This window comes from Rana temporaria, chromosome 4, assembly GCF_905171775.1.
Source record: "Rana temporaria chromosome 4, aRanTem1.1, whole genome shotgun sequence".
NCBI lineage: Eukaryota > Metazoa > Chordata > Amphibia > Anura > Ranidae > Rana > Rana temporaria.
In genome coordinates, this window is record NC_053492.1 from 218,230,128 (window position 1) to 218,252,710 (window position 22,583).

Sequence of the window (22,583 nt, forward strand, 5' to 3'; positions counted from 1 at the left end):
GTTGCTTTACTGTACTTATTACCAGCTCTAAGTTTCCAACATGTAAGATCTCACCTTAGTTTCTTGTAGGCGTTCAGTCAGATCTTTCAAACACAGAGTTGGGGCTTCTGGAGGAATTTTATCATTTACTGTCATAAACCAGTGTTTCAAAGACTGAACTAAAGACTGGAAAGAGTCCATCTGACTTTGACAGGATGATACATCCTCTTCCCTAAAAATAAATACAAAGTACAAGAAACATTTATCTTTTTAAATAATGGACCAATAATTCTGCATTTAATTTTTAAAAGCGTGATTTACACAAAACCTAGTGAAACCCCACCTTTTTTTTAATTAGAAATTAGTTACCCACTAATTCTTTTGATATGCTGCATGAGATCTAAATGGGAAGTCAAGCCAAAAAAGTGGTCAACAGTACAATATTTGTTGCATTTGTTGTGTCTTGTTTGGGAAAAGCCCCCCTTTGTTTGTTATCCTCATGGCCCCAATCACTTGCACACAAAAGGGGGAATATACCCAAAGGAAAAAGAAATGAAAAAACTGACAAGTAGTGACCCTTTTGCACTGTGCAATAAAAAGTATTCCTATGTGTGGTTGGTGGACTTTATCATCAGTTCAAGTCCCAGGCACCAACCAAAACAGGTTGCAGATGGAAAATTTCCCTGCTTGGACACAAACAGCATTAACGCCTCAGTGCTAGTTTGCTAGTTTGCACCAGATGCAGTTTTGTGCGCTTTTCTTCTGCACTAAAAAATGCATGCACAGTGTTTTCAATGTATTCCAATGGCTCTAGTTCACACCAGTGCAGTCAGCTTCCGGTGCAAAAAAAAAAAAAAGTAGAGCATGCTGCATTTTTTCTTCACAGAACTGTACTGGAACTTAGCAAATTGTATCAAAAACGCACTAGAACTGCATGTGGTGTGAACTGTAAGCAAAAACTGAACCAGGAAAAAAAATATTCTATCTAAAATAAAAATGTTGGTCTGACTTCAAATGTAAACTACATTTTTGTGTATTATATCTAGTGGTCTAAAGAAAAAAATATTTATTTATTATTATGTTTATAATTTCTATTGAAAAAAAATTCATTATTATTATTATTAATAATATTGAATTGAGCTCATGTCATCAACCAGACAGATACAAATAAAGATTACAGTAAAATATATTTTTATGAATAATAATAATAAATATCTTCCATAATAATATATTTTTTTCTATAATAATGATATGTTTTCCATGATGATACTAATAATAGATACTGATGATACTAATAATAGATTGGCTATCCACGTGAGCTCATTATATTATTATAATGTAAAAAACATTATTATTATTATAGAAAAAAGATTTTATATATATATATATATATATATATATATATATATATATATATATATATATATATATATATATATATATATATATATATATTTATATAGTATATATGTAATTAAAAAAAAATCTATATATAAATTATTAAATTTATAATATACACTGAGAGACATAACCACAAAGAGGGAAGGGAGTGGTACTGCTAGAAGAAGAGGAGTGGGTGCCCTCTGGTGGTTTAAGGGTGATAGTTCACTAGACCCAGACAAGGATCCAGATCCCCCCGCACACGCAGCAGCCCACAGCAGGGCCGCAAGTGAGTTGCCTCCAATGCAAATTGAGACTTGCTCGCTCGCCGTCCACACCCCGCTGCACACCATGGCTCTCACAGTCCATCATTCAGCAGCAGTCCATGGCCAAGGGTTGGGGAACTCTGTCCCACATGATAATCATTAGACATATAATGTATCAGAAGAAATGCTAGTTTATTTAGTACTGAATATGTATCATCTGTCATAAATTAATAACATTAAAAGTCCACCCGTAATTTAATGCTGGATACATTCTGGTATATTAAAGCACATAGCTATTAACACAGATGTGGAAGTTTATGGGATTTAAAAGCTGGAGCACCCAATCTGCCTCCTCACTATGGCCATTACTACAACAGTCCACCCCTGACCTCTACATAGATGAAATGGAAATTTGGTGTGAGAGAAAGCTTGGCTATAGCATTTGTTCTAAGGAAGGCTAGCATTATTTAGTGTCAGTTGAATAGATGACTGTGAATCAAATCACTTTTCTATTACTTTTACATAAAAACAACAAAAACAACATACAACCCAGGTACGTATTGAGAGAAAAAATAAAAAGGAAAAAAAAACACAAACCAAGCCCCCATTACTCATAAGTTTATCTATTCCCGTCTCTTTATACATCCAAAATATTAGACCATATTCTCCATATCTTTTCAAATTTCCCTGGACATTAGAAAGAGTTGAATAGATCATTGTGACAGATACTATTGGTAGTGTCTGCAGTCTGCAATTCACCTTGGCCAATTTTGGACTGACTCTGCTAAGTCTATTGTTAAATGACCGTACTCACTTTGCCCTAACAGTCTCTTCAAGATCCTTAAACATTTGGGACAAGGAGTTCACTTTTTCCAAAACCAGGGCCTTGTCACCTGGGAGACCGTACACACACAATTCTTCTGCCAGTCGATGTAAATTCTCCATTCTTTTCTTGTGCTGCTGTAGCTCATTGCTTGTTTCCTGTCACAGAAAAAAAGTTATCTTATTTTTTGTTCACTTGTAATCTATGCCTTTTTGTGACTTACCTGGTTTATCAATGGCTGACCTACTTTGGATAGTTTAAAGTGGTTGTAAAGGGTAAAGGTTTTTTACCTTCATGCTTTCTATTAGGGTTGTCCCGATACCGATACTAGTATCGGTATCGGGACCGATTCCGAGTATTTGCGGGAGTACTTGTACTCCCGCAAATACCCCCGATACCAAAATAGAATACTGCCCCCCCCCGCCGCCGCCGACGCATCCCGCCGCTACAACGCATCCCGCCGCATTCCCCGCTTGGTTAATACGGGCGGGGAACATTACAGCATTCATTTGAATAGCTGTAGTCTTTCCCGCCGCGTATAGACACTCCCCCTTGCTCGGGTGAACTGTCCAATCCCGAGCAAGGGGGAGTGTCTATACGCAGCGCGGCGCCAATCATTACAGCTGTTCAAAGCTGTAATGTTCCCCGCCCATATTAAGCAGTCGGCGGCAGCGGGGATGCGGCGCGATGAAGGTAAGGGGGACAGGACATGGCTGCATATGGGGAGACCTTGCTGGATGTGGGGGACATTGATACGGGGGACATTACTGGATACGGGGGACATTACTGGATACGGGGGACATTACTGGATACGGGGGACATTGCTGCATACGGGGGACATTGCTGGATACGGGGGACATTACTGGATACGGGGGACATTACTGGATACGGGGGACATTACTGGATACGGGGGACATTGCTGCATACGGGGGACATTGCTGGATACGGGGGACATTGCTGCATACGGGGGACATTGCTGCATATGGGGGACAATGCTGGATATTGGGACATTTCTGGATACGGGGGACATTGCTGGATATTGGGACATTGCTGGATGTGGGGGACATTGCTGGATGTGGGGGACATTGCTGGATACGGGGGACATTGCTGGATACGGGGGACATTGCTGGATATTGGGGACATTGCTGCATACGGGGGACATTGCTGGATATGGGGGACATTGCTGGATATTGGGGACATTGCTGCATACGGGGGACATTGCTGGATATGGGGGACAATGCTGGATATTGGGACATTGCTGGATATGGGGGACATTGCTGGATATGGGGGACAATATATGGGGGACAATGCTGGATACGGCGGACATTACTGGATACGGGGGACATTGCTGGATACGGGGGACATTGCTGGATGTGGGGGACATTGCTGCATACGGGGGACATTGCTGCATACGGGGGACATTGCTGGATATGGGGGACATTGCTGCATACGGGGGACATTGCTGGATGTGGGGGACATTGCTGGATGTGGGGGACATTGCTGGATATGGGGGACATTGCTGGATATGGGGGACATTGCTGCATACGGGGGACATTGCTGGATACGGGGGACATTGCTGGATGTGGGGGACATTGCTGGATGTGGGGGACATTGCTGGATATGGGGGACATTGCTGCATACGGGGGACATTGCTGGATGTGGGGGACATTGCTGGATGTGGGGGACATTGCTGCATACGGGGGACATTGCTGGATACGGGGGACATTGCTGGATGTGGGGGACATTGCTGGATGTGGGGGACATTGCTGGATATGGGGGACATTGCTGGATGTGGGGGACATTGCTGGATGTGGGGGACATTGCTGCATACGGGGGACATTGCTGGATATTGGGGACATTGCTGCATACGGGGGACATTGCTGGATATGGGGGACATTGCTGCATATTGGGGACATTGCTGCATACGGGGGACATTGCTGGATATGGGGGACAATGCTGGATATTGGGACATTGCTGGATATGGGGGACATTGCTGGATATGGGGGACAATGCTGGATACGGCGGACATTACTGGATACGGGGGACATTGCTGGATACGGGGGACATTGCTGGATGTGGGGGACATTGCTGCATACGGGGGACATTGCTGCATACGGGGGACATTGCTGGATATGGGGGACATTGCTGCATACGGGGGACATTGCTGGATGTGGGGGACATTGCTGGATATGGGGGACATTGCTGGATATGGGGGACATTGCTGCATATGGGGGACATTGCTGGATACGGGGGACATTGCTGGATGTGGGGGACATTGCTGGATGTGGGGGACATTGCTGGATTTGGGGGACATTGCTGCATACGGGGGACATTGCTGGATGTGGGGGACATTGCTGGATGTGGGGGACATTGCTGCATACGGGGGACATTGCTGCATACGGGGGACATTGCTGGATGTGGGGGACATTGCTGGATATGGGGGACATTGCTGGATATGGGGAGACATTGCTGGATATGGGGGGACATGGCTGCATTTGTGGGGGGACATGGCTGCATATGTGGGGGGGGGACATGGCTGCATTTGTGGGGGGACATGGCTGCATTTGGGGACACATTTAAAAAAAAGTATCGGTATTCGGTATCGGCGACTTCTTGAAAAAAGTATCGGTACTCGTACTCAGTCCTAAAAAAGTGGTATCGGGACAACCCTACTTTCTATGTATGAAGGTAAAAAACCTTTAGTGTGCATCTCCCCTCACAGTTCCCCCCATACTTAATTGAGCCCCATCTAGATCCAGCAATATGCATGGGAGTGGCTGCTCTCCAGCGTCTCTGCTTCCTCATTGGTTGAAACACAGCAAAGGGAGCCAAGGGGGCGAGATTCAGCCACGCTCTGTGTGTCCCATAGACAGAGGCAGTTCGGGAGCAAGCATGCATGAGTGCCTCCAGAGCAAGCAGTTTGCTCTGGGGGCACTCAAAAAAGTGGAAGGGCCAGAATTGCCAGCAGGGGACCCAAGAAGAGGAGGATTAGGGCTGCTCTGTGCAAAAACATTGCACAGAGCAGGTACGTGTTTATTATTTTAAAGCAAAAACAATCAAACCTTTATACTACTTTGACTTAATGCAAGCAGATTAAACTGCAATGAGTCATTGTAAATGAAGACATCTGTGTTTGTCCCCAGCAGCAACTTGCCTTCACTGCTGGGTATATGGAAGTTAAATAAAATGGTTATTGGGTATGGTCAGGAAGAACTGTTCACAGTTCACATAAAGTTAAAATCTTGTAACGGTTCATAATTTTCTATAAGGATGAAACTGTAAGGTTGATTAGACTCTCTGTCAAACGAGGTGGTAATGTTCAACAGTATAGGTGACCTTAGATGTGAATTAAATGGCATCTATAATTAGTAGGATTGATCAGATACCTTACTGATCGAGGGAAATAATCGTACCACTACTAATATGGTCAAAGAGGGGATTTTTCCTCCAATCTGAGGTTTTTTACCTGCCTCACTGAAACTTTGTTTTGCCTCTTTCTGAAAGAACAACATTTAGAATTTGAATTATACAATTAGAATTTACATTAATGGACACCTGTGTTTTTCTGCTTTATTTACCAGGTTTAACATTGACACTGATATGTTTATGACATTCTATACCTGTATGTACTGAGACAGCTCTCTCACATCCTTTCCAGGACTGTCTGCCTCTATCAGTGCCTTTAATTTCTGGTCCAAGAATGACTGCACTTTCTCAGTGAGGTCCTCAAACAGTTCCACCTGGGTCTTCAAGTCTTCCATTTTCTTTAGGCGTGCTTTGGTAAGTTCACCAGCTTTAGAAAAACGTTCACACAGTTCATTCATTTTTCCTTGCAGTGAAGATGCAGTGGAGGAATCAGCTGTCTCCGTAAATGTTTTCACTTTCTCGTTCATTGTATTAATGCTGCTCTGACGACTTGTGATGTCATGTTCAAGTATCTTTTAAGAGAAAGCAGAGTTAAAATGTAATTTTATATCGTTCTAAGCAGTTGCTAAGTATAGGAGACAATACATATACAGTTAGGTCCATATATATTTGGACACAGGCACAATTTTATTTTTTTCAGGTATTTACCAAAACATATTCATGCTATAGTTATATAATGGAAAGGGCTGAAAGTGCACAATCTCCGGTTTAATTTGAGTATGTACATCCAAATAGGAGGAAGGGTTTAGCAATTACAGCTACAGCTTTGACAAGAGCAAATACAAAGGGTTTAAGGTGAAAACCATTCATAAGCCTGAAGAATAGAAAAGTCATATTAGACTTTGCCCCAAAAAATCTAAAAAAGCTAGACCAGTTTTGGAAAAAAAACAATTTGGACGATGAAACCAAGATTAATCTGTACCAGAATGATGGGAAGACAAGGGGGCAGATTCTCGTAGATCCGCGTATCTACGAGCGTATGCCATTAACACTACGCCGCCGCAACTTACTGGAGCAAGTGCCATATTCTCCAAGCACTTGCTCCGTAATTTGCAGCGGCGTAGTCTAAATGGCCCGGCGTATCCCCGCGTAAATCAAAAGGGGCGGCTTGTATTTAAATTAAGCGCGCCCCCGTGCCGAACGAACTGCAAATGCGCCGGCCTTAAACGTAGGCCACTGCGCATGCTCCGTCATACGCCGCAAATACATTGGTTGCGACGTGAACGTAATTAACGCACAGCCCTATTCGCAACGAGTTACGTAAACGACGGAAAAACCCGACGCTGTCCCGACGGCCATACTTAACATGGCATACGGCGGACCGACGTAAGGTTACCCCTCATATAGCAGGGATAACCTTACGCTTACGAAAATGCGGCGTAAACGACGACGAGGCGGCGCAAAATCGTTCGGGAATCCACGTATCAGGCTCATTTGCATAGACAAATGAGAAATCGTCGTAAACGCCATCTAGCGGCCAGCGTGGAATTAAATCTAAAATCCGACGGTGTAAGTGACTTACACCTGTCGGATCTACGCCGTATCTATGCGTAAATGATTCTAAGAATCACTCGCATAGATACCCGGGCTCAGAAACAGAGATACGACGGTGTATCTGGAGATACACCGTCGTATCGCTTTTGAGAATCTGGCCCTAGGTGTTGAGAAGGCTTGGAACAGCTCCAAAGCACACGTCATCTGTAAAACATGGTGGAGGCAGTGTAATGGCATGGGCATGCATGCCTTTAAGTGGCACTTGGTCATTGGTGTTTATTGATGATGTGACAGAAGATAGAAGCAGCCGGATGAATTCTGCAGTGTTTAGAGATCAGGTGATTGACTCGGCCATTGCAGAATATTTCACTTATTTTTCTTCAAAAGCTCCTGGGTTGCTCTTGCTGTGTGTTTTGGATCATTGTCCATCTGTACTGTGAAGCGCCGTCCAAACAACTTTGCTGCATTTGGCTGAATCTGGGCTGACAGTACGTCAGCCCAGATTCAGCCAAATGCAGCAAAGTTGTTTGGACGGCGCTTCACAGTACAGATGGACAATGATCCAAAACACACAGCAAGAGCAACCCAGGAGCTTTTGAAGGAAAATAAGTGAAATATTCTGCAATGGCCGAGTCAATCACCTGATATCAACCCAATTAAGCATGCATTTTACTTCCTGAAGGCAAAACTATAGGCAGAAAAACCCACAAACAAAGAACAACTGAAGAAAGCTGCAGTTAAAGCCTGGCAAAGCATTAGAAAGGATGAAACCCAGTCTTTGGTAATGTCCCTAGGTTTCAGACTTCAGGCAGTCATTGCCAGTAAAGGATTCTCAACAAAATAAAAAAAAATGAACATTTTATTATGATTATATTTATTTGTTACTTACATTTGAGCCCCCCTGAAAATGGGGGGGACTGTGTATAAAAATTGTTGCAGCTCCTAAAATTTGTACTTAATATTTATCTTCAACCCCTTGAATTAAAGCTGACAGTCTGCACTGTTTTGTTGAACCAATTGCCTTCAAAAGTCGCCCAATTAGCAAATAGAGTCCAAATGTGTGTAATTTAATCCCAGTAGAAATACAGCTGTTCTGTGAAGCCCTCAGAGGTTTGTTAGAGAACCTTAGTGAGCAAACAGCACCATGAAGGCCAAGGAACACACCAGACAGGTCAGGGATAAAGTTTTGGAGAAGTTTAAAGTAGGGTTAGGTTTAAAAAAATATTCCAAGCTTTGAACATCTCACAGAACACTGTTCAATCCATCATTTGAAAATGGAAAGAGTATGGCACAACTGCAAACCTACCAAGACATGGCCGTCCACCTAAACTGACAGGGCGGGCAAGGAGAGCATTAATTAGAGAAGCAGCCAAGAGGCCCACTGTACCTCTGAAGGAGCTGCAGAGATCCACAGCTCAGGTTGGAGAATCTGTCTACAGGACAATAATTAGTCATGCACTCCACAAATCTGGCCTCTATAGAAGCTGCTGTAATTGCAGGGAAAGGTGATTCTACAAAGTATTGACTCAGGGGGGCTGAATACAAATGCACGCCACACTTTTCACATTTATAATTTTCTTTCCACTTCACAATTATGTGTCGCTTTGTGTTGGTCTATCACATAAAATCCCATTGAAATACATTTATGTTTTGGTTGTAACATGACAGAAATGTGGAAAATTTCAAGGGGTCTGAATACTTTTGCAAGGCACTGCATATGGACCTAACTGTATAACCTTAATAATAATGTATCTGTACGGGTAGCAGGCTTACAAGATTTAAGTTAACAGAGTTAAATATATATATATATATATATATATATATATATATATATATATATATATATATATATATATATAGTTAGATAGATAGATAGATAGATACTGTATATATTACAGAATCCCTTTAGGAATGGGAGAGTACATTTCAGATTTGATTACAAGTCAACTATAGCTCCGTAAGCCTTTACATAAACCAATAAGATATTTTTTAATGAATTTTTTTGCAGCTAAAATTACTCCTATAAATGAACTGGTAAAATGGTGTTGACCGCCTTACTGTTTTAAAATCAGTCAATTAACCAACAGAATTTGACCTATTTAATGTGTATTGCAACATTATTATACTCAGGGAACACAGCTGTAATTAGCAAAGTGCTATCTGACTTTGAGGAATCTAAAAGCATAAGGGTATTTGTTCAGATATTATCTAACAACAGCAACGGGTCTCTAGCATAATTTACACTTACATTGTTTTTTGTAATGATTTCCTGAATAGATGAAGAATTTAATGGCACATATTGTTGCTCTTTCAGGTCCTTTTCTACCCCATGCATCCAATCAAACATTTCATCCAGTCCATCTTGAACACTGAGTGAGCGAGTAAGAGTTATTTGGAGTTTCTCATTCCAGTCATTCACAGACTGGGATAAATTATTGTATTTTCCCACAATGTCATCTGCAAAAAAATAAAAATTGTAATATATTATTGAAAAAATCCTATAAAAGTACCACAAAATATTTAAAGTGAATGTAAATTCTCTTTTTTTTCTATAAAAATAACAAACATGTTATACTTACCTGCTCTGTGCAGTGGATTTGCACAGAGCAGCCCAGATCCTCCTCCTTTCGGGTCCCTCTTCTGTGCTCATTGTCCTTGCCTACTGTTGAGTTCCCGCACAGCAAGCAGCTTGCTATGGGGCACCTAAGTTGAGTCACAGCTCTGTGTGTCTATTAAGACTCATCCCCCCTCTCTCCTAAATGGCTAACTGACTTTGATTGACAGCAGCGGGAGCCAATGACACTGCTGCTGTGTCTCAGCCAATCAGAAGAGAGAGTCCCGGACTGCTGAGACACTCGTGGACATTTCTGGACAGAGATGGGGCTCAGGTAAGTATTAGGTGGGCTGAGGGGGCTGCTAGACACAGAGGGATTTTAATCTTAATGCCTAGAACGCATTAAGATAAAAAACCTTCTGACTTTACAACACCTTAAAGCCCCCATTGACACAAGGGTAGCATCGACTGTATGTCTACATGTTCTTAGGAATGAAGTGCTATACAGGAGCTTATTTGGGGTAAGATCCCACTTTTTTGAACCCATTGACTTTTATTATGGGAGTGCCTGAAGAACACATGCATCATTTGTTGTTACACATTTTTTTCACACGCTTCTATTGAGGTCAATGGAAAGAGAAACACCCCATTCTGCTTTAAAAGTAACACAAGTACCTTTGTTTCAGGCATTGAGCTATAGGCAAACAGGAACAACTTAAATGCATGGGATTCAGCTTTTTGAGTGTTTTGGAGCATTGAGCTTCAAGCTACAAAACACCCAGGTGTGATGAATGGGCGCTTAAGACAGTCTTGGGTAAGCTTTCAGAGTACAGGGTAAAAACGGCTGTAAACCATAGCATTTGGATATGAAAACATTAATCAGGCTGCTAGACATTTTGATCTGACTCCCACTTTGTCAAATTGTGAATGTCAAAACATTTGTACTCGGGCATACGACTCCTATAAACATGAGTTTAGCATACAGGCACATTCCGAGAATAGAAAATTATACATTTTTGGATACGTCCCTTTAATATATATGTGTTTATGCAAGAACAGGCAAATAACCGAGTACAGCCACCCACAGCCATTCATATATAGTGTGTTTTATACACAAGACCCTGAGATTTTTAATTGGGGGAATATTTTATGCTGCATGGGCTCAGGTGCAAGAAGCCTTAAACCCTTTTAACATAACTAAAATAACTGTTTTTATTGTTGGCTGCGTCCCTATTGGCTTTCCACACACTTCCAGTGCTGGTGCCAACCTGGGCATTAAATTATAGTGAAACAAAGAGTAAATTGTAAAAAAATATTCAGTACCAAGTGGCTTTTGGATTTCATCCTTATTTAACAGGAGCCCGCCTCTGGCATCAAGGAGACCTTCTGCAGCCTTTTTTAGCTTCTCCACGCCAATCTGGTGGACAGATACCTGCTCGCAGAGCAACTAAAAAGAAACATAATGTATTAGGAAGATGGCAGAAGTACAAAGAAAAGTATTACCATACAAATTCATACACACAAAATCTATTAGTTTACAAAGACACAATAAACTATACCGATCTGGTGATTGTGTGAAAAAAAAGTTCTGATATTTACTATACTTACTTACTAAACTATACTTTTGGAACACATTAGCTCATTTTTAACCCACAGATAACTTTGCAAATATAGCCTCTCATACCTCTCTGCCTTTTCTTTCCTTGTACTATTGCACTGTATGCATTCAGTGTGTGTGTGTGTGTGTGTGTGTGTCTGTCTGCCTGTATTGTAAGTGACTGTAAGTACTAATGACAAGGAAGGGAGCCCCCCCCCCCATGCACCTGTTTGATTCAAAGTTCCAGTGCCAAAGGCCATAACAGAGGAATTTTGATTTACCTGTAAACTCCACATCTTAAGCCTTGTACACACGATCAGTTTTTCCAATGGGAAAACTGTGAGGAGAGTTTTAGGCCAGGAATCCTGGTCGTTTGTATGCTCCTCACAGTTTTTTAGATGGGAAAACTGCCCATAAACCGCCGGACAAGAAAAGAGAACCAGTTCTCTTTTTTCCAGTCAGGAAATCCAGCGGACCTTTGTCCGCCGGTTTTTGGCAGTTTTCTTATGGGGAAAAACTGCAATTGAGCATACACATGGCCAGGATTCCCTCGCAGAGCTCCATCGCAGTTTTCCTGTCAGGAAAACTGGCTGTGTGTAGGGCAAAGAGTGAACCGAGCAGGTTCCCGTCGGAAATCCCGTACGTGTGTATGAGGCATTAGAGTACAGTACAGGCCATAGGACTTGGATTCATAGACCCTGGATTATAGGCTTGTACCTTTACGTGATTGAACACTGGCAAGGTTTTAAGGACAATATAACCTTACTTCCTCAGTTTTGCAGGAAGTAAAGAAGAGTAACAAAGAGAGTTTAGGGAGAGTTTAGTGTCCTGTGCCCTATACTGTATGCTAAGATATGGAATTTACATGGTAAGTCAAAATTCCTCTGATCTTATTCGTATAGTACAGAACACAAGTATCCTGTTCATACACCATGGGACATCCCCAAGCAATAGTTATAAGAATGGGCAACAACAAGGCAAATTGACCTGTGCCAACAGGTTACAAAACAACTAAAGTAAGAGACTCAGGTTCAGTGTCACTGCAAGAACCCTGCGGACGAAAGCTGCATCAGAAGATTAGGCATTCACCTGGTAAAACTTTGAAAAGGTATAAACAGAAGACCTGGTGTTGGCCTTACAGTGTTGGGCAACAGAGGCTTGGTGTTTAAAGGGCCAGAAAACTCCAACAGATCTGCTGTGTGGGTCTTTGTTTTAAAGCGTAGACTCTAGCAAACATATTTGTTATCTACCACGCATTGGTGAATTGTGAAGTGGGATTGGCATTTGTGAGTATCTGCTTGTCTGGTGGAAGCAGTAGCTTTTAGGTATAACCTAAAGGCTGTAACTACTTCCAGGCAATGTTGAGGGATTTTCCTTTGGTTCCTTATGAGCAAGACACAAGGATGGTAGAACAATGTCCCCACTGAGATGGCATGCTAAAACCACCTTTGGAAGATAGGATGATCCAGGGCAGGGCATAATACACATGGCTGGGACATTGGTGACATTGCAAACTGCAACAGAACCCCACCACACACACACACACACACACACACACACATTTTTAGGAATGAATGTGCCCTTTTATTGTGAAAGGGGCTTTGGGAAGGGCTTGGTGGCCTTTGTTGGCCAAGCCTTGTGCCAAAAGGAAGAGCAACAGTTAGGTCTTGAAGTTAACGCTTGGGAGAAGCATTCAGATGTTGTGCATTTACAGTATCTCTCAAAAGTGAGTACACCCCTCACATTTTTGTAAATATTTTCTTATATCTTTTTTAATCTGACAACACTGAAGAACTGACACTTTGCTACAATGTAGAGTAGTGAGTGTACAGCTTGTATAACAGTGTAAATTTGCTGTCCCCTCAAAATAACTCAACACACAGCCATTAAAAGGGTGCATTCTATGCATTAAGGTGAAAAAAACACTTTGCAGAGTATACAAAGTAAACATAGTTTATACATTTATTAAAACTATATAACATTCATCTTATATGGGATACATAAACAAAGGTAGTGATAGATACAGCATACCAAGCGACCACATACATATATTGGAATTGTCACTGCTCACTTCTTCAGGAGTAGATGTAAATGCAGTTTATCTATAGAATAATGACACCTTTATTTATGTATCCCATATACAATGAATGATATACATTTTTAATAAATGTATAAACTATGTTTACTTTGTATACTCTTATTGACCTTTTTGTGCTCACCTCATTTAAAGTCCTTCCGGCGCTATTTTTTGTCTTTGTGAACATTTTCAAATTGGGACCAAAGTGTCAATATTGTAGCCACCATTATCTTCCAGCACTGCTTTATGGCTCTTAGGCATGAAGTTTACCAAAGCTTCACAGGTTGCTACTGGAATGATCTTCCACTCCTCCATGATGACATCACGGAGCTGATGGATGTTAGAGACCTTGCGCTCCTCCACCTTCCATTTGAGGATGCCCCATAGATGCTCAATAGGGTTTAGGTCTGGAGACATGCTTGACCAGTCCATCACCTTTACCCTCAGCTTCTATAGCAAGCCAGTGGTCATCTTGGAGTTATGTTTGGGATCAATATCTTGTTGGAATACTGCCCTGCAGCCCAGTTTCCGAAGGGAGGGGATCATGCTCTGCTTCAGCATGTCACAGTACACATTGAGTTGACATTCATGGTTCCCTCGATGAAATGTAGCTCCCCAGTGCCGGCAGCACTCATGCAGCCCCAGACCATGACACCGTCACCACCATGCTTGACTGTAGGCAAGACACACTTGTCTTTGTGTTCCTCACCTGGTTGCCGCCACACATGCTTGACACCATCTAAACCAAATAAGTTTATCATCAGACCACACGACATGGTTCCAGTAATCCATGTCCTTAGTCTGTTTGTCTTCAGCAAACTGTTTGCGGGCTTTATGTAGAGCAACAATCCTTTTTTTTAGGGCCTGAGAGTTCTTTGCCATGAGGTGCAAAGTTGAACTTCCAGTCACCAGTATGAGAGTGAGAGTGATAACACCAAATTTAACACACCTGCTCCCCATTCACATTTGAGACCTTGTAAGACCAACAAGTCACATGACACTGGGGAGGGAAAATGGCTAATTGGACCCAATATGGACATTTTCACTTAAGTGTGTACTCACTTTTGTTGCCAGCAGTTTAGACAATAATTGCTGTGTGTTGAGTTATTTTGAGGGGACATACATTTTACACTGTTATACAAGCTATACACTCACTACTTCACATTGTAGCAAAGTGTCATTTTGTCAGTGTTGTCACATGAAAAGATATAATAAAATATTTACAAATATGTGAGGGGTGTACTCACTTTTGTGAGATACTGTAGAAGAGCTAGGAGCTCCCTGGAGGTGTAGTTTAACTTTAATCCAGTAAATACAATTTTTGACTTTAGAACCACTGTGGGGCCAGAACTTATGTGTGACCAGCACTGCAGGGTAACTCATTTATTTAGTTATGTGTTATAACTATAACCTTGAATATTTACTGCTAGGTTATGTAGGAAAATCCTTAATTATACTGCGTACAAAAGAATCACGTGTGTAAAATATAGTTCACCTTAGTTTCTTCTATCTGCCTTTGCAAGTTCCTGCTGTCAGCAGCAATAGGTTCAGACAGGCGTTTTTCCACAGTGGATTCTGAGCTCTGAAGACCTGCCAGTAACCCATGTGATGCTTCCTTATAATGTTCATATTTGTCCACTAAATCCTTCAAGTTATTCCCCAGGATATTGCACTATTAAAAGGAATTACAAGAGCAACGGTTTATATTTGATCAAATTACACAAAAAGCTTCCACAGCATTCAAAATATTTGATAAGTTACACACAAACAACTGCAACAAAATGGGTTGCAGGAAAGAAAATTGCTTGGCGCTATTGTGGCAGGGAGGGCACTTGAGAGCCATCCCTGCCAGGAGAACACAATAAATATTGTTAGCAGCTGTAGTCGCTGGCAATAATTGCATGTAAAACGCCACAATGCTGGTTGTACCCAAGTTGATTCATAGATTGACTTGGGTACAATTAGCCTGCCCATAGATGGTTTGAATCTCAGCTGGTTAAGCAGGGACTGGCCAAGGTTCAAACCATCTAGGGCTCGCTTAACTGATTTTATGATATGATGGTATGATGTTCATTTCATTACTTTCTCTTTAGGCCTCATGCACACTGGATGTTATAAAAATGCCAGTAGCGTTAGTTGTAGAAAGCTGCAGCTGCAGATTGAGTTTTGCAGCGTTTTGCAGTGGCAATTTGCAGCATTTTTTAGATTTTGTGTATTTTTGTTTTTTTTTGCAAAACTATACTCCCACAAAAGCTTATGGCCCAAAAATTCTTATAAAGGCCAAATAGCAGCATTATTCAGCTTTTTACAGCTGAAAAACTCCTCTCAAACCCACTAGTTTTGTTTGTTTTTTTTACAGCCAGAAAATGTCCCTGACAAAAAACACAGATAGAAGCCTATGTGTGCATGGACACTTGTGCATGGCTGCAGAAACAAAAAAGCCCAAAGCCAAAAAACAGCAGCTTTAAAAACGTCCAGTGTGCATGAGAACTGTGGGCCAGATTCTGGTACATCTGGTGTATCTCCGCGGCGGCTTAACGTATGTCATTTACGTTACGCCGCCGCAAGTTTTTCATGCAAGTACTTTAATCACAAAGCACTTGCGTGTAAAGTTGTGGCGGCGTAGCGTAAATCACCTGGCGTAAGCCCGCCTAATTCAAATTAGGCGGGTAGGGGGCGTGTAGCATTTAAATTAAGCGCGCTCCCGCGCAGAACGTACTGCGCATTCGCCGTCCGTAAAATATCTCAGGGTGCATTGCTCCAAATGACGTCGCAAGGACGTCATTGGTTTCGACGTGAACGTAAATGGAGTCCAGCCCCATTCACGGACGACTTACGCAAACAACGTAAATTTATAAATTTTGACGCGGGAACGACGGCCATACTTAACATTGGTTGCGCCTCATATAGCAGGGGCAACTTTACGCCGGGACAAGCCTAACGTAAACGTCGTAACTTTAATGCGTCGGCCGCGCGTACGTTCGGGAATTCGCGCATCTAATTTGCATACTCGACGGGTAAAACGACGGACGCGCCACCTAGCGAACAAAAAAAAATTGCATTTAAGATCTGACGGCGTAAGAGACTTACGCCTGTCGGATCTAATGGATATCTATGCATAACTAATTCTAAGAATCAGTCGCATAGATACGACGGCCCAGATTAGGACTTACGACGGCGTACATGGAGCTGCGCCGTCGTAAGCCCATTGAGAATCTGGGCCTGTGGCTGTAGATATAAACAATACAAAAATAGACCTACCTTAGTATGTAAAGACTTGAAGTTTTCTGAAGCCAAGTCTATTTTGCTTTGAACCATTTTACATGTTTCAAGGGTGCCGACATTATTATTATCCTCCACAACATCATGTTTGTTGCAAGACTTTGCAGCATCTAGTACTCTCTGTCCAGATATAGTGATGTAACGCAAGTCCCCTTTGTGAGAGATCACATCTTCTGAATAGATTTTTTGCTTTTGCAGCTTGTCTAAAACACCAGCAAATTTCTCAGCCCCAATCTCCAGATGTTCCAGTTCATGCTTTGAGTCCTGAAGCCAATTCTCAAATTCATTATAATCTTTAGTGAACTTCTCCAATTCTTCTTGCATTGTTTGGATCACCTTCATTTTCTTTTCAGAGTCACTCAAAGCTGATTCATATTGGGCTTTTAATGCCTCTATGTCTCCCTGAAGCTTTTTCTTCTCTTCAGGAGTGAGGTGACTACCTTGTTTCTCCAGAAGAGCTTGTGCTGACTGTGTGGCTATTATTACAGCCTGATGTTGAGACACAAGCTTTTCATGTTGGGCCTAGACAGTTTGTTAAACAGAGATATCAGAGATATTTATAAAGGGAATACATAAGATGCATAACAATATTCTACAAACCCAACACACATGTAATTACTATAGGTTTACTATGGGGCATTCCTAGTTGGCTGTCCCTCCTCTACACTGCAGCTGGTAGAAGGAGCCAATCATGTGACCAGAACGCCATCATTTATCCTTTACAGCAGAGGTCTCCAAACTGCTTCCCTGGGGCCAGATGTGGCTCTTTGCTTGCCTTTATCTGGCCCTTGGGGCACCATTCCATCCACTAACACCAACAATAGGGCATATGGTGCACTATCAAAAGGGCACAATACCTTCAGTTGATACCAACGATGGTCTACTATTCCTTCCACTGACACCAACGATGGGCCACTATTCCTTCCACTGACACCAATGATGGAATACTATTCCTCCCACTAACACCAACGGCGGGCCACTATTTCTCCCACTGACAGCAACGATGGGCCACTATTTCTTCCACTGACAGCAACGATGGGCCACTATTTCTCCCACTGACAGCAACAATGGGCCACTATTTCTCCCACTGACAGCAACGATGGGCCACTATTTCTCCCACTGACAGCAACAATGGGCCTCTATTTCTCCCACTGACAGCAACGATGGGCCACTATTTCTCCCACTGACAGCAACAATGGGCCACTATTTCTCCCACTGACAGCAACAATGGGCCACTATTTCTCCCACTGACAGCAACAATGGGCCACTATTTCTTCCACTGACAGCAACGATGGGGCAGAATTCTTTACATTAACACCAACAATGGGGCACTATTCTATTCACTATTCCTATTCCTCCAGAGCATGGTTTACTCCCACTGGACACCAGGACATTTTCTACTCCCACCTGCCCTAGTCTGGCCCTCCTAAAGCCTGAAGGACAGTAAACTGGCTCTTTGCTTAGAAAGTTTGGAGACCCCTGCTTTACAGGATAGTTAGAATAGGCTTAGAATGGAGGTGGCAGCAGGTTTAGACATAGTTAGTATTTTATTGGAATTCTTTGTTAACTCCGGCCAAACAAAAAAAGATCCCTTGCAGTGGGGCTGTGCCTGCACTGCAAGGGTTAATTGTTTTTTTTTTGTCTATGGTAACAAAAAAAAAAGGGTTTATTTACCCAATTTTCCGCTCCTTCCTACAGCTAGACTGGTCCCTGCAGCATCTGCACCCCCATGCTCCACCGGTTCCAGGGTCCTAACATCATGCAGCCCAGCTGCAAGGGAAATATTTATTTTTCGCCTGGTGTTGGGCTTTAAAGTCCCTGGGACCCAAGCAAACAAACATACCTGGATACCCATTTTTTTTCTCCGGAAACAAATTTAGCCCTCATACAACCAAAAACAAAACAGCCAAAGCCCACAGTACTTCCACAACACCACAGCAGCATAGATGGTCATAATCTGTTACTCATACTGATTTTGTTATGTTAAAATCACCATATATAATAAATATTGTCATGTACAACAACATTCATTCTGACAGGGTATGCCAGTGCTAAAAATCTGGTGATTTCAGTTTTAATGTCACTGCACATATAATAAAGCTGAATTCCATTTGGACTAGCATCTAAATAGGCTATTCAAATGGAAGAACTGTATAATGACAAATCCTCCTATATGCCATTGTCTACTGATATTCCCCGTTTGTTTAAGTAAAGTCAATCATTGTTTGCCAAAAATTACTACTTGTATTTGAGATATACAGTTATTTGATCAAAACGCAGATTATAGAAAATACTGTATATTTGCCTTTGCAATAAAAAGATGTAGTAATACATTGAAGTAGCGGGTGCTGTACCTTCACTTTTTGATACTGGCTGCCTAGGTCATCTTTATTAGATAGTTCCTTTAACCTTGCGTTACTCATTTTTCCATCAGACTCTATTAGGTTGCCATTAACCTCTTCCACACCATCCAGTATAGACTGTAGTTCGCTGTCTTTGTGATATGTTCCATTATGCTGGATTGCAGGTTTCTTTACCAAGTTGCCATTCTCCCCTTTTTCATCAGTTTGTGAAAGCCAATTTAGCAAGCTCTCTATCTTGTTTTTGCTTTCTTCCAGTTGTTCAACAGCAGCAGACTAGATAAAAAAATCACCATACTTTTTAGCTATGTACTAGAATGATTAAACGTATGTTTTATTTCATTCTACAGCATTTGTGTTTCAATGCTAATAGTTTGTTACATGGATACAGGTTACATACAGGTACGTTGTTTTGCATAATAGAGCCGCCCTGTTGCAGTATATATGCGGTGGACAGTCTCTAAGTGGTTAAAATTATCATAGTGGCATTTAAACTACAGAGAATTATGTCTAGGGAGCAGGCTGACCCCCACAATTTTCAAATAAAAGTCATTATGGATACTGCCAAGGAGGCTCTGGGAATTTAATTTAGGCCCCTTTTACACTGGGGCGGTTTGCAGGCGCTATTGCGCTAAAAATAGTGCCTGCAAACCGTCCTGAAACAGCGGCTGCTGTTTCTCCAGTGTGAGAGAACTGGAGCAACCAAAAGTTCTGCTAGCCTCATCTTTGGAGCGGTGAAGGAGCAGTGTGTTTACCACTCCTCCACCGCTCCTTCCCAATGAAAGCAATGGGAAACTGCAGCTATACCACCGGCAATGCGCCTCTGTAGAGGCGCATTGCCGGCGGTATTAACCCTTTTTCGGACACTAGAGGGGGTAAAACCGTACAGCTAGCGGCCGAATTTCTCCGCAACTCCGACGGTAAAGTGCCGCTTTACTGCCACCGCACCTCCCACCCCAGTGTACAAGGGGCCTTATGCAAAATGAAGCTAACAAACGTAGAACATATTGGGGTTTATTAAAACTGGAGAGTGTAACATCTGGTGCAGCTGTGCATGGTAGCCAATTAGCTTCTAAATTTAGCTTGTTCATTTACGCTTTAAAAAAAACAAAAAACCTGGAAGCTGATTCGTTTCTGGCTGCACCAGATTTTACACTCCCCAGTTTTAGTAAATCAACCCTATAACATCCCATTTATATCTTGATTTGCATGTTGTATGAATGCCCATAGTGCATCAAAGCAGAAATGACCAATAAAGATAGTCATTATAATTTCAAACACATAAGGTAGACTTACTAAAGCTGGTGCACAAATAATCTGGTGCAGCTCCTAACTTCGGCTTGTTCAATTAGACCCCTTTCACACTGTCGCGGTTTTCGTACGTTTTTCAGGTGCTTTGGCGTAAAAAAAAACCTGTAAAGCACCTGAAAGAAGCCTCATCTGCAATCCCAATGTGAAAGCCCGAGTGCTTTCAGAGCCCTTTAACACTGCCAGCGCCTGAAAAACGCTGGTAAAGCACCGCTAAGACCCCTTTCACACTGGGGAATTTTTCAGGTGCTTTGGCGTTAAAAAAAGCTCCCTCAATAGGATGGGGGTTTTAGGAGCGGTGTATTCAACGCTCTGCCAGCACAGTGCCTCAGTGTGAAAGCACACTGGGGCGTATTTCAGGAGCTTTAGTGTGAAAGCACTCAGGCTTTCACATTGGGATTGCAGATGCAGCTTCTTTCAGGCACTTTATAGGTGCTTTTTTTAAACGCTAAACCACCAGAAAAACGCCCCAGTGTGAAAGGGGTCTAAAGCTTTGACAATAACACCTAGAAGCTGATTGGTAACCATGCACAGCTGCATCAAATCCTGTGTGTACCAGTTTTAGTAAATCCCCTCATAGTAACACATGTCTTCAAATACCAGCATGTAGATTTACAGTAGCTTAAAGTGGTTATAAAGGCTAAAAGGCTGAAGGTAAAAAAACCTTATCTGCACAGCGGCCCCTCCAACCTTTACCTGAGCTCCCAATGATCCAGTGATGTTTAACGATAGCCTTGGCTGTCCTGGGACTCTCCCTCCTCATTGTTGTCAATCACAGCCAGTGAGCCAATGAGAAGAGAAGAGAGGGGGGATGTGTCTTATTGATGCATAGAGCAGCGGCTCGGGAGCGAGCATGCAGCAGTGCACCCAGAGCCGGTCGAAAAGAAGAAGATTGGAGCTACTCTGTGCAAAACAACTGCACAGAGCAGGTAAGTATAACAGGATTGTTATTTAAAAAGAAACAAAAACAAAGCTTTAATACCACTTTAAGCTCTATTGCTATAATTTTCTTGGAGGGCATAGCAAAATTATTTCTTTGCCTTTATCAAAACTGCCTGTTATTTTGTAAATTATTTTGGGGGTTATTGTGGCTAATCTGTGCAGAACTCTGAAAAAAATATATAATTGGTCAAAAACAAATACAAATATAAAGAGAAGATCGGCAGAGTGCAGAATAATAAACAACCTTTTCAGTTTCTTTCTTAATGGCTGTTGTGACTGCTTTTTCCAACTCCCTTTTGGATTCTTCTGCTTTCTTTTGAAGAATTTCAAACTTAGCTTTAGCTTCCTTAAGTTTCTGCTCAATTATGGCTTTCTCTTCAGAGGAAAGTTTATCTCCTTGTTCCTGTAGGAATTTCTCTGTATTCTTCACAATTTCTGCCAACTCACTGGCACCAGCCTGCATATCTTTCTGTAGCTCCTGTAAAATAACAAACAATTATTTTCAAGCAGTTCCTTATTAAAATGTGTATTTATCTGGCCTCCCAAGAATTTGTGTCATTGTGAAGATTAACAAAATAGATTCCGCATCCCCCTCCCCCTGACAGGGAGAGCCACCAATAAGCTCTCCCTTTCAGCGCGAACTGGGAGATATCATTTACCAACACTTCCTGGTTCACCTGATGATCAGCTGTGATTGGTCACAGCTGATCACGTGGTAAGAAGCCTCTGATAGAGGCTTCTTATCAGGATCGGAGATGCGGGGTGTCAGACTGACATGCCGCACTCGCGATCGCCGCGTGGGCGTGCACCGGCATGTTATTCTTGCTGGATGTCAATAGACTTCCAGTCAGGATACCAGAACCACTTCCCGGACCTCAATATGCTATTGACCTGATGGGAAGTGGTTAAGCACCCTTGTACTCAGTTATGCCTAGATAGGATCCCACGCATCATATATGTTGATAACTTGTAATTACATGCAGGTATTTCAGCATATAATTCTTAAAACAGAATTCAAGCCATAAAATTTACTTTACCGAAATGAATATCATAATCCTTCTGCAACTCACCCCCTTCTTCGCTGTTGCAATGGGG

At 42.1% G+C, this 22,583-nt stretch overlaps 1 protein-coding gene across 20 annotated transcripts in view; it reads right to left on the bottom strand.

Annotated features, from left to right (window-relative positions):
• Positions 1-22,583, bottom strand: part of DST (dystonin) — a 690,084-nt gene that overhangs the window by 199,558 nt on the left and 467,943 nt on the right. For all 20 annotated transcript variants that reach the window (XM_040349874.1, XM_040349879.1, XM_040349866.1 and 17 more), the window contains 9 exons: positions 21,733-21,966; positions 19,233-19,514; positions 16,858-17,400; positions 15,092-15,268; positions 11,246-11,369; positions 9,617-9,825; positions 6,069-6,386; positions 2,440-2,606; positions 55-211 (listed from right to left, as the gene is read on the bottom strand). In XM_040349874.1, the coding sequence (XP_040205808.1) occupies positions 55-211; positions 2,440-2,606; positions 6,069-6,386; positions 9,617-9,825; positions 11,246-11,369; positions 15,092-15,268; positions 16,858-17,400; positions 19,233-19,514; positions 21,733-21,966 (2,211 nt within the window). The remainder of the gene's footprint in view (positions 1-54; positions 212-2,439; positions 2,607-6,068; positions 6,387-9,616; positions 9,826-11,245; positions 11,370-15,091; positions 15,269-16,857; positions 17,401-19,232; positions 19,515-21,732; positions 21,967-22,583) is intronic.